The 12,942-nt window shown below is 46.3% G+C and overlaps 1 protein-coding gene across 1 annotated transcript in view; it reads right to left on the reverse strand.

Moving 5' to 3' along the window:
- Nucleotides 1–12,942, reverse strand: part of LOC144668756 (adhesion G protein-coupled receptor L1-like) — a 153,445-nt gene that overhangs the window by 79,668 nt on the left and 60,835 nt on the right. The window contains exon 9 of the mRNA XM_078531087.1: nt 11,878–12,051. Coding sequence (XP_078387213.1) covers nt 11,878–12,051 — 174 coding nt within the window. The remainder of the gene's footprint in view (nt 1–11,877; nt 12,052–12,942) is intronic.

Consider the following 12,942-nt stretch of genomic DNA (forward strand, 5'->3'; position numbering starts at 1 on the left):
GCACTTAACGACTGGGCTGATAAGACACCTTCCAGCATTCCTGTTTCTTCCCTGTGAGTTCTCCGAGTGCAGGTCTGACCCACAACGCCGTGATCGCCATCACACGTAAGGCAAGGAGGCAGGTCCCAAATCTAGCCCCGCTGCAATGGGGATCAAACTCCATGCTGTTGGCACAAATCTGACCCACACTGACCATCCGGCCAACCTAGCCCCCAAGGAGTCCGAGTTGCTGTGGCAAGATTCACTTGTACAGACACATTGTAGTCTGGAGCTATGGATAGTGATGGGAGAGGTTTCGATGTTTTTTTCCATCACATGGCTGACCAGGAATCTCTCTCACTTTTATCACCCGCCATTGGCGTGCGTTGGAATGATTTAGAAGTTGACATTCAACCCACTTTGCTGCCTCATGAACCCAAGTCCTGGAGTGGGACTCGAACCCAGCGCTTCTAGCTCAGAGACGAAGAATACCACCCTCTGCACCACAAGGCCGCCTCGTTCCTGTTTAAAGCTGTCACAACCTTGTGGAAAGTAAAGAAGGGAGTGTATAAAGTGATGAGCTCATTTCCGGATCCCTTATTTCATTTCTCAACATCCTCAGTTCACACCGCGCACAACTCATCAGTGAGCACAGAACATGCTCCTGCACTCAAGTAAAGTTGCTCTCTGACTGTTGGTTAGGTTAGGGTGGCCTGGGTTTACAAACAACGAGCGTGAATCTGTGATCTCAGCGTATTGAAAGGCCATCGCCCTGCGTCAGTTCACACCATGGACCCTGGGGTAATTGAAGCCAATTCATTATTCTAGGGTGGCTCATGGGGGTGTGGATGAATGAGAGACCAGACCAACTGCTTCTGACAAGGGAAAGCAGTTCAAATCCAGGTGATGAAAAGGGACCAAAGCACCTTCAGGAGCCAAAGATAGGCTGGCCCCCACTGCTGGAGACTCGGGCCCAGCAGCTAGGATGGGCAGGTGGTGTAGTGGTATTGTCACTGGACTGGTAATCCAGGGACCCAGGGTAATGCTCTGGGGACCTGAGCTTGAATCCCACCACGGCAGATGGTGGAATTTGAATTCAATAAAAATCTGGAGTCAAACATCTAAAGGTGACCATGAAACCATTGCCGCTTGTCATAAATACCCATCTGGTTACTAACACCCTTTAGGGAAGGAAATCTGCTGTCCTTACCCGGTCTGGCCTACATGTGACTCCAGGTCCGCAGGGATGGGCAATAAGTGCTGGCCTAGCCAAGCAACGCGACGCCCAAATCCCGTCAACAGATTTAAGAAAAATTTAATCTGCAATGGATAACTTAGAGGTTCTGGTACTGGTCTAGCAACCCTGAGATCAAATCCCACTATGGCAATGTCTGAAATGAAAGTCTATAACTCAGGCAATTTATAGCTCAATGTCCTTGGACAGCAAAATCCAACTAGCTACTTAATGATCTTCAGGAAAGAGTGCCTGATCTGGCCTGCGTGTGAACTCTTAACTCCCCCAGGCTGGGCAGTAAATGTAACCCATCTCCCAAAGGCAATTTTACTTAACACTCCCATATTCTGCTAGGTTGGCACAGGAGGGGAGCAGCCAGAGAAACTGGTGCAATTTGGAAAAGTGACAGACATCTCCCAAAATATATGGAAAATTTACTTACAAACTTGACCTTGGTTTTCACCGACTTCGAATTGCAAATGATTTCTTGTGTCGATACATGTTCTGGGGTCACCTCGGTTCAATTTAGTTGAGAATCAGTCAGATTTGAGACTGAATTATTGCTATTCTGCAGGATTCAGGAAGCTGTGGGCCTTTCAAATTGGGTCACCCCCTGACCTTTCCTCTCCCTCCCGCATTGACGCTGAATCATTACTAATTCCGAACGGGGACCTATCGAGGGATCCTGCCTAACCTGAGGCAATCTTTCACCCTCTTCATCCTTTCTTCTCCAGTCGGTAAGGCTACTAATTGCTACAAGGGCTGAAGTTTGAATGTCTCTGCCAACACAGGGGCTCGCTCTAGGCTGACGGGTCGCCATGCCACGGGTCAGCGTGCGTGGCGTGACCTGCCGAGCATCTTGGCTCAGAGAGTCGACTGCTGGTCAGGGAGGTCACTTACTGCTTCCCTTTTGCTCTCAAGTACAGTGGAACTCAAGAAGCTGACAGGCTGCAAGTGCTGAAACCAGAAAGAGGGAGAGTCAGGGTGGGTGGGAGAAGTGGAGAGAGAGGAGAGCAGTGGACTAGTAGTGGAGAGAGTGGAGAGGAGTGGAGTGGCAGAGGGGAGAGTGGAGAGCATTGGAGTGGCAGTGGAGAGAGAGGAGAGCAGTGGAGAGGCAGAGGGGAGAGTGGACAGCAGTGGAGTGGCAGTGGAGAGAGAGGAGAGCAGGGGAGTGGCAGTGATGAGAGAGGATAGCAGTGGAGAGAGAGGAGAGCAGTGGAGTGGCAGTGGAGAGAGAAGAGAGCAGGGGAGTGGCAGTGATGAGAGAGGATAGCAGTGGAGTGGCAGTGGAGAGGAGAGGAGAGAGCGGAGTGGCAGTGGAGAGAGAGGAGAGCAGTGGAGAGAGAATAGAACAGGGGAGTGGCAGTGGAGAGGAGAGGAGAGAGCGGAGTGGCAGTGGAGAGAGAGGAGAGCAGTGGAGTGGCAGTGGAGAGAGAAGAGAGCATTGGAAAGAGAGGAGTGCAGTGGAGTGGCAGTGGGGAGAGAGGAGAGCAGTGGAGTGGCAGTGGAGTGAGAGGAAAGCAGAGGAGTGGCAGTGGGGAGAGAGGAGAGCAGAGGAGTGGCAGTGGGGAGAGAGGAGAGCAGTGGAGTGGCAGTGGGGAGAGTGGAGAGCAGTGGAGTGGCAGTGGGGAGAGTGGAGAGCAGTGGAGTGGCAGTGGAGAGAGAAGAGAGCAGTGGAGAGAGAGGAGAGCAGTGGAGTGGCAGTGGGGAGAGGAGAGCAGTGGAGTGGCAGTGGGGAGAGGAGAGCAGTGGAGTGGCAGTGGAGTGAGAGGAAAGCAGAGGATTGGCAGTGGGGAGAGTGGAGAGCAGTGGAGTGGCAGTGGAGAGAGAGGAGAGCAGTGGAGTGGCAGTGGAGGGAGAGGAGAGCAGTGGAGTGGCAGTGGAGAGAGAGGAGAGCAGTGGAGTGGCAGTGGAGAGAGAGGAGAGCAGTGGAGTGGCAGTGGAGGGAGTGGACCATAGACCCTGCATCAGAAACTGAAAAATAAGGGATCCAGAGAAAATGTGTGTGGGGAGGAAATATACAAAGCATAAGAGCAAAAGTTTCAGTTGGATAATAAAGAAAGACAAGAATTGCTCCTTTGACCATGACAGGGTATATAGAGTGCTTTACAGCTAACATAATTTTGAAGTGTAGTCACTGTTGTAATATAGGAAACGAATTAGCCAATTTCCACACAACAAGCTCCCAAAAAAAGCAGTTTGATAATGAGCAGGGCATTTAGTTTTAGTGATGTTGACTGAAGGATAAATATTGGCCAGGACACTGGAGAGAACACACCAGGGCTTGGATTGAAAGAGTAGCAGGGAACCTTCCATGTTCATTTGAGAGATCAGGTGGGGCCTTTAGTTCAAAGCCTCATGTGAAAGACAGCACCTCTGAGAGTACAGCATTCCCTCAGCACCATGTTCCCCAGGATTTGTTCTCAGGTCCAGGAGGCCTGAGCCAGCAATGTTTTGGCTGAGAATCGGAATTTTTAACCACTCAGCTGGATGATAAAGCAGATCATCTGAGTCAAGTAGAAAAAAGCACCAAGGAAATTAAAAGCATTAACGAAGTAAAGTTTGAGGGAAGTGATGAGGCAGTGAGAGGCTGGGGGAAGTGGGAAGAGAGGCAAGACAGGGAAGAAAGAGACCGAAACAGAAGATGCTGGCCATACACGAGAATGTGAGCAACTCAGAAAAGTGAAAGAACAGCTCAACAGACAGGGTCATCAGAGAGAGTGACACAGGTTATCAGAGAGAGTGACACAGGTTATCAGAGAGAGTGACACAGGTTATCAGAGAGAGAGAGTGAAACAGGTTATCAGAGAGAGAGTGAAACAGGTTATCAGAGAGAGTGAGACAGGTTATCAGAGAGAGTGAAACAGGTTATCAGAGAGAGAGTGAAACAGGTTATCAGAGAGAGAGTGAAACAGGTTATCAGAGAGAGAGTGAAACAGGTTATCAGAGAGAGTGAAACAGGTTATCAGAGAGAGAGTGAAACAGGTTATCAGAGAGAGTGAGACAGGTTATCAGAGAGAGTGAGACAGGTTATCAGAGAGAGTGAGACAGGTTATCAGAGAGAGAGTGAAACAGGTTATCAGAGAGAGAGAGAAACAGGTTATCAGAGAGAGAGAGAGTGAAACAGGTTATCAGAGAGAGTGAAACAGGTTATCAGAGAGAGAGTGAAACAGGTTATCAGAGAGAGAGTGAAACAGGTTATCAGAGAGAGTGAGACAGGTTGTCAGAGAGAGTGAGACAGGTTGTCAGAGAGAGAGTGAAACAGGTTATCAGAGAGAGAGTGAAACAGGTTATCAGAGAGAGTGAAACAGGTTGTCAGAGAGAGAGTGAAACAAGTTATCAGTGGGAGACTGAAACAGGTTATCAGAGTGTGTGAGACAGGTTATCAGAGAGAGACTGAAACAGGTTATCAGAGAGAGAGTAAAACAGGTTAACAGAGAGAGAGTAAAACAGGTTGTCAGAGACAGAGTGAAACATGTTATCAGAGTGTGTGAGACAGGTTATCAGAGAGAGAGTGAAACAGGTTGTCAGAGAGAGTTAAACAGGTTATCAGAGAGAGAGTAAAACAGGTTGTCAGAGAGAGTTAAACAGGTTATCAGGGAGAGAGTAAAACAGGTTGTCAGAGAGCGTTAAACAGGTTATCAGGGAGAGAGTAAAACAGGTTGTCAGAGAGAGTTAAACAGGTTATCAGGGAGAGAGTTAAACAGGTTGTCAGAGAGAGTTAAACAGGTTATCAGAGAAGGAGTGAAACAGGTTATCGGAGAGAGTGAAACAGGTAATGAGTGAGAGTGGAACAGGTAACCTGCGCGAGAGTGAAACATGCTGTCAGAGAGTGTCAAAAAGGTTATATGAGGCAGAAAAACAGGTTATCAGACAGAGAGCGAAACAGTTTATCAGTGAGAGATGGAAACAGGTGATCAGAGATAAAATGAAATAGGTTATCAGAGAGATATAAACAGGTTAGCTGAGTGAGTGAAACAGGTTATCAGAGAGAGTGGAACAGTTTATCAGAGAGAGAGTGAAACAGGTTATCAGAGAGAGTGAAACATGTTATCAGAGAGAGTGAAACAGGTTATCAGAGAGAGTGAAACAAGTTATCAGAGAGAGAGTGAAACATGTTATCAGAGAGAGAGTGAAACAGGTTATCAGAGAGAGAGGGAGTGAAACAAGTTATCAGAGAGAGTGAAACAGGTTATCAGAGAGAGAGAGAGAGAGTGAAACAGGTTATCAGAGAGAGTGAAACAGGTTATCAGAGAGAGAGAGAGTGAAACAGGTTATCAGAGAGAGAGTGAAACATGTTATCAGAGAGAGTGAAACAGGTTATCAGAGAGAGTGAAACAGGTTATCAGAGAGAGAGAGAGTGAAACATGTTATCAGAGAGAGAGTGAAACATGTTATCAGAGAGAGTGAAACAGGTTATCAGAGAGAGAGAGAGTGAAACATGTTATCAGAGAGAGTGAAACAGGTTATCAGAGAGAGAGTGAAACAGGTTATCAGAGAGAGAGTGAAACAGGTTATCGGAGAGAGAGTGAAACAGGTTATCAGAGAGAGAGTGAAACAGGTTATCAGAGAGAGAGTGAAACAGGTTATCAGAGAGAGAGTGAAACAGGTTATCAGAGAGAGTGAAACAGGTTATCAGAGAGAGAGTGAAACATGTTATCAGAGAGAGTGAAACAGGTTATCAGAGAGAGAGAGAGTGAAACATGTTATCAGAGAGAGTGAAACATGTTATCAGAGAGAGTGAAACAGGTTATCAGAGAGAGTGAAACAGGTTATCAGAGAGAGTGAAACAGGTTATCAGAGAGAGAGTGAGACAGGTTATCAGAGAGAGAGTGAAACAGGTTATCAGAGAGAGAGTGAAACAGGTTATCAGAGAGAGAGTGAGACAGGTTATCAGAGAGAGAGTGAAACAGGTTATCAGAGAGAGTGAAACAGGTTATCAGAGAGAGAGTGAAACAGGTTATCAGAGAGAGTGAAACAGGTTATCAGAGAGAGTGAAACAGGTTATCAGAGAGAGAGTGAAACAGGTTATCAGAGAGAGTGAAACAGGTTATCAGAGAGAGAGAGAGTGAAACAGGTTATCAGAGAGAGTGAAACAGGTTATCAGAGAGAGAGAGAGAGTGAAACAGGTTATCAGAGAGAGAGTGAAACATGTTATCAGAGAGAGTGAAACAGGTTATCAGAGAGAGAGAGAGTGAAACAGGTTATCAGAGAGAGAGTGAAACATGTTATCAGAGAGAGTGAAACAGGTTATCAGAGAGAGAGAGAGTGAAACAGGTTATCAGAGAGAGAGAGAGTGAAACAGGTTATCAGAGAGAGTGAAACAGGTTATCAGAGAGAGAGAGAGTGAAACAGGTTATCAGAGAGAGTGAAACAGGTTATCAGAGAGAGAGAGAGTGAAACAGGTTATCAGAGAGAGTGAAACAGGTTATCAGAGAGTGAGACAGGTTATCAGAGAGAGAGTGAAACAGGTTATCAGAGAGAGTGAAACAGGTTATCAGAGAGACAGTGAGACAGGTTATCAGAGGGAGAGTGAAACAGGTTATCAGAGAGAGAGTGAAACAGGTTATCAGAGAGAGAGTGAAACAGGTTATCAGAGAGAGTTAAACAGGTTATCAGAGAGAGTGAAACAGGTTATCAGAGAGAGAGTGAAACAGGTTATCAGAGAGTGTGAGACAGGTTATCAGAGAGAGAGTGAAACAGGTTATCAGAGAGAGAGTGAAACCGGTTATCAGAGAGAGAGTGAAACAGGTTTTCAGAGAGAGGGTGAGACAGGTTATCAGAGAGAGAGTGAAACAGGTTATCAGAGAGAGAGTGAAACAGGTTATCAGAGAGAGAGTGAAACTGGTTATCAGAGAGTGTGAGACAGGTTATCAGAGAGAGTGAAACAGGTTATCAGAGAGAGAGTGAAACAGGTTATCAGAGAGAGAGTGAAACAGGTTATCAGAGAGAGAGTGAAACAGGTTATCAGAGAGTGTGAGACAGGTTATCAGAGAGAGTGAAACAGGTTATCAGAGAGAGAGTGAAACAGGTTGTCAGAGAGAGTTAAACAGGTTATGAGAGAGAGTGAAACAGGTTATCAGAGAGAGTGAAACAGGTTATCAGAGAGAGTTAAACAGGTTATCAGAGAGAGAGTGAAACAGGTTATCAGAGAGAGTGAAACAGGTTGTCAGAGTTAAACAGGTTGTCAGAGAGAGTGAAACAGGTTATCGGAGAGAGTGAAACAGGTAATGAGTGAGAGTGGAACAGGTAACCTGCGCGAGAGTGAAACATGCTGTCAGAGAGTGTCAAAAAGGTTATATGAGGCAGAAAAACAGGTTATCAGACAGAGAGTGAAACAGTTTATCAGTGAGAGATGGAAACAGGTGATCAGAGATAAAATGAAATAGGTTATCAGGGAGATATAAACAGGTTAGCTGAGTGAGTGAAACAGTTTATCAGAGAGAGTGGAACAGTTTATCAGAGAGAGTGAAACAGGTTATCACAGAGAGAGTGAAACAGGTTATCAGAGAGAGTGAAACAGGTTATCAGAGAGGGTGAAACAGGTTATCAGAGAGAGAGTGAAACAGGTTATCAGAGAGAGAGTGAAACAGGTTATCAGAGAGAGTGAAACAGGTTATCAGAGAGAGAGTGAAACAGGTTATCAGAGAGAGAGTGAAACAGGTTATCAGAGAGAGTGAAACATGTTATCAGAGAGAGAGTGAAACATGTTATCAGAGAGAGTGAAACAGGTTATCAGAGAGAGAGTGAAACAGGTTATCAGAGAGAGTGAAACAGGTTATCAGAGAGAGAGTGAAACATGCTATCAGAGAGAGAGAGAGTGAAACAGGTTATCAGAGAGAGTGAAACAGGTTATCAGAGAGAGAGAGAGTGAAACAGGTTATCAGAGAGAGTGAAACAGGTTATCAGAGAGAGTGAAACAGGTTATCAGAGAGAGAGTGAAACATGTTATCAGAGAGAGAGAGAGTGAAACAGGTTATCAGAGAGAGTGAAACAGGTTATCAGAGAGTGAGACAGGTTATCAGAGAGAGAGTGAAACAGGTTATCAAAGAGAGAGTGAAACAGGTTATCAGAGAGACAGTGAAACAAGTTATCAGAGAGAGAGTGAAACAGGTTATCAGAGAGAGAGTGAAACATGTTATCAGAGAGAGTGAAACAGGTTATCAGAGAGAGAGAGAGTGAAACAGGTTATCAGAGAGAGTGAAACAGGTTATCAGAGAGAGTGAAACAGGTTATCAGAGAGAGAGAGACAGGTTATCAGAGAGAGAGTGAAACAAGTTATCAGAGAGTGACACAGGTTATCAGAGAGAGTTAAACAGGTTATCAGAGAGAGTGAAACAGGTTATCAGAGAGAGTGAGACAGGTTATCAGAGAGAGAGTGAAACAGGTTATCAGAGAGAGAGTGAAACAGGTTATCAGAGAGAGAGTGAAACAGGTTATCAGAGAGAGTGAGACAGGTTATCAGAGAGAGAGTGAAACAGGTTATCAGAGAGAGAGTGAAACAGGTTATCTGACAGAGTGAAACAGTTTTTCAGAGAGAGGGTGAAACAGGTTATCAGAGAGAGTGAAACAGGTTATCAGAGAGAGTGAAACAGGTTATCAGAGAGAGTGAAACAGGTTATCTGACAGAGTGAAACAGTTTTTCAGAGAGAGGGTGAAACAGGTTATTAGAGAGAATGAGACATATTATCAGAGAGAGTGAGTGAATTAGGTTACCAGAGAGAGTGAAACATGTTTACTTGAGTTTAGACCCTCTCAACTGCTCAGTGTCTGACAAATGGCCTTTCCCAAAATGCCAAACCATCATTTTTTCTTCAATCTGATTAATCAGTGCTTCCCTCCATTGAACTGAGATGGTTAATTGCATCAGGCAGCCATTACTGCTCTGGTAGGTCTTCACTGTGTTTAATGTACATATTTCATCCCCTCCCACTGCACAATCCCTTTCTAACACTATTTGCAGACCCTATTTTTGGTTCTGTCAAAGGGCATGGACCGGGAATATTGTCCCTCCCGTTGTCAGCTGGCCTGTTCATGAATTCTGGTTTTGTGACAGGAATGTCACCGAGCTGCAACTGCTGTCAAGCACCTGGGCAGAAAGCCTTGGCTGTTTTCAGCTGCTCAAGAAAGAAAGTTCAAAATCTACATAGAATTTCATGTGTCACAGAAAGAGGCCATTTGGCCCTGCTGGCCTATGCTGGTGGTTATGTTCCACACAAGCCTCCACAGCCTTACTTTACCTCACCAGACAAACAATGTCCTCTCTAAGCTGTGTGGGTGTGAGACCCCTAGCAATCTGGGTTGTGGTGATTATGGTTTTATTTAATGTGTAATATATCTTTAAGAAGAATGCTCGTTAAGGAAGATCACATGATCTGTAGTACCCAATAGGAGAGTAGCACGGGCTACCTCTGTAGTTAGTAGCGTACAGATAGGGTTTGAAGTGAAGCTCAGTGTAGTTGCTGCTGAATACCTTTGTAAATAAACTATAAAGTTTTCCACCTGAGAAGTGTCTACTGAATAACTCGATCAACAATACCAACTCGGTCACCTCTTACAACATGGGTGCAATAAACAGGTACAAGAAAGAGGAGTTAGTGGAGACAGTGCCTATGAATATATTCACCAGGGAAAGATCCACTATCTGAATACAGCCTTTTGTTTAAGGCCCATTTTCTCCCTTCTATTCCCCCTTTCTTGAATGCCCGGCTCTGCGAGATTGTGGTTCCCTGGGTCACACCCTATTACGTTGCCATGGTAGACATTCTTTGTGTTTGACAATGAGTGTCGACAGAATGTTTGACCTCGGGATTGTTACCGGAAAATGCTTTGGCTCTCCTTTAATGATAGGAAGAGCAGAAGGTTAGAAAAAAGACACTTTTTTTTGTGACCTCAGGGACACATTCTCAGAATAAAAGCTAGGTCGTTTAGGACGGAGATGAGGAGAAATGTCTATGCTCAGAGGGCAGTGAATGTTTGGAATGCTCTGCCCCAGAGGCTCAGCCATTGAATATATTCAAGACAGAGATCGGTAGATTTTTTCACATTAAAGATATCAAGGAATAGAATTATTACAGCACAGGAGAAGGCCATTCGGCCCATCATGGCCGTGCTGGCTCTTCTAAGGAACAATTCATGTACTGCCATGCCCTTGCCGTCTCCCTACATCCCTGCACATTCCTCCATTTCAAGTATTTAGAAAATGTAGAAAAATTTACAGCACAGACAGAGGCCATTTGGCCCATCGTGTCTGTGCTGGCCGAAAAATGGGATACGGGGATATTGCAGGAAAACGGCATTGAGGTAGCAGATCAGCTATGATCCAGTGGAATGGTGAAGCAGGCTCGAGGGGCCAAATAGCCTACTGCTGCTCCTATTCCCTATGTTCCTAAGTCCCAAATGAAGTACTTTTGGCGTAATGTAGGAAATGGCAGTTAACTTACCCCCAACAAATTCTCAGAAACATCAGTGTGATAATGACCAGATAATGGCCCGAATTTTCTGGGCAGCGGCAGTGACAGTCGGATTGCCGCTGCGTTTGAAGATTCCCCAACTCAACGCTGCTGTGCAGTTCTCCCAGGGCCTTCTGATCCCGGCTGTCTGGGAAATGAGCAGCAAAGCTTCCCTTGAGGAACTCCGCTGGAGTGGAGTAGAGTCGGAGGAAGATGCCCCCTTTTTTACAGCACTAGCTGCTGTACGGTAAGTTTACAGGTCCAGTCTGAGGGTTAGCGAATGGGTAAGTGAATGGGTGAGTGGATAAATAGGTAGGTGGGTGAAGTGGGTAGTTGGGTAGGTGGATAGGTGGGCAGGTGGCTGAGGTGGGTGAGGTGGCTGAGGTGGGTATGTGGGTGAGGTGGTTATGTGGATAAGTGCGTGAGGTGGATGAGGTGGGTAGTAGAGTGAGGTAGGTAAGGTGGGTAGGTAGGTGAGGTGGATGAGGTGGGTAGGTAGGTGAGGTGAGTAGGTAGGTGAGGCAGGTGAGGTGGGTAGGTACGTGAGGCAGGTGAGGTGGGTAGGTAGGTGAGGTGGGTAGGTAGGTGAGGTGGGTAGGTAGGTAAGGTGGGTGAGGTAGGTGAGGTGGGTAGGTAGGTGAGGCAGGTGAGGTGGGTAGGTAGGTGAGGTGGGTAGATGGGTAGGTAGGTGAGTTGGGTGAGGTGGGTAGGTAGGTGAGGTGGGTAGATGGGTAGGTAGGTGAGTTGGGTGAGGTAGGTGAGGTGGGTAGGTAGGTGAGGTGGGTGAGGTAGGTGAAGCAGGTGAGGTGGGTTGGTAGGTAAGGTGGGTAGGTAGGTGAGGTGGGTAGGTAGGTGAGGTGGGTAGGTAGGTGAGATGGGTAGGTAGGTGAGGTAGGTGAGGTGGGTAGGTAGGTGAGGTGGGTAGATGGGTAGGTAGGTGAGTTGGGTGAGGTAGGTGAGGTCGGTAGGTAGGTGAGGTAGGTGAGGTGGGTAGGTAGGTGAGGCAGGTGAGGTGGGTAGGTAGGTGAGGTGGGTAGGTAGGTGAGTTGGGTGAGGTAGGTGAGGTGGGTAGGTAGGTGAGGTGGGTGAGGTAGGTAGGTAGGTGAGGTGGGTAGGTATGTGAGGTGGGTGGGTGGGTAGGTGGGTAGGATGCCCACGTCCCGTGAAAGAATAAATTAAAAAAAAAAGTTCAAATGTCACAGAGCCACTTACCAGAATCTCCTTGTGAGCCATGAGCACTGCAAAGTTGGTGAGGTGACTGCACGCACAGGCGGTGTGAGTTCTGTTGCTTTCAATCAGTCGACAGCCTTGTGTGGACCAAAATCCCATCATGGTTCTCTCCGAGTAATTCCAGAAGGAGCAGTTTGCATTGAAATGATTTTTTGACTGAAAGAGAAAGATATCATTTAAATCCTGGGCAGGATAAAGAAATGCAGACAACTCCAGCATGGGCCAAACCCCTTCCCAGTCACTCCTTCCTATAGAATCCCAGAGGCTATCACCCCTTCCCACTCACTCCATCCTAAAGAATCCCAGAGGCTGTCACCCCTTCCCACTCAATTCATCCTAAAGAATCCCAGAGGCTGTCACCCTTTCCCATTTACTCCATCCTATAGAATTCAATAGGCTGTCACCCCTTCCCACTCCCTCCATCCCATAGAATCCTATAGGCTGAAACATCTTCCCTATTCACTGCCAGTGTAAGATGTGCTGATTGAAGATGTGCTCATTATGAATATAGCCAACGACAACAACAACTTGTATCTACATAGTGCCTTTATCGCAATGAAATGCTCCAAGGGGCCTTCACAGGAGCACTATAAACAAAATTTGACACCGAGCCACATAAGGAGATATTAGGTCAGATGACCAAAAGCTTGGATAGAGAAGTAGGCTTTAAGAAGCATCTTAGAGGAGGAAAACGAGGTGGAGAGGTGTAGGGAGGGAATTCCAGAGCTTGGGGCCCAGGTAACTGAAGGCTCGGCCACCAATGGAGGAGCGATTATAATTGGGGATGCACAAGAGGCTGGAATTTGAGTAGCGCATATATCCAACTGCAGGGGGTTTGATCCCTGTTGTGGCTGGGGTGGATTCAGGATCTGCCTCCTTGTGGTGGAGGCTGTGGTGCTGTGGGTCGGACCTGCCTTCAGCCAGAGAAATGGAGAAGAAATAGGTTGGATAATAGAATGATGTGCCAAGAGGGAAGAACTTACATTTCCAGAGTGTTTCATATTCCTAGGATAGGCTAAAGTTCTCCACAGCCAATGAATTTTTAAG

This window comes from Cetorhinus maximus, chromosome 28 (genome assembly GCF_964194155.1).
Source record: "Cetorhinus maximus chromosome 28, sCetMax3.hap1.1, whole genome shotgun sequence".
Classification (NCBI taxonomy): domain Eukaryota; kingdom Metazoa; phylum Chordata; class Chondrichthyes; order Lamniformes; family Cetorhinidae; genus Cetorhinus; species Cetorhinus maximus.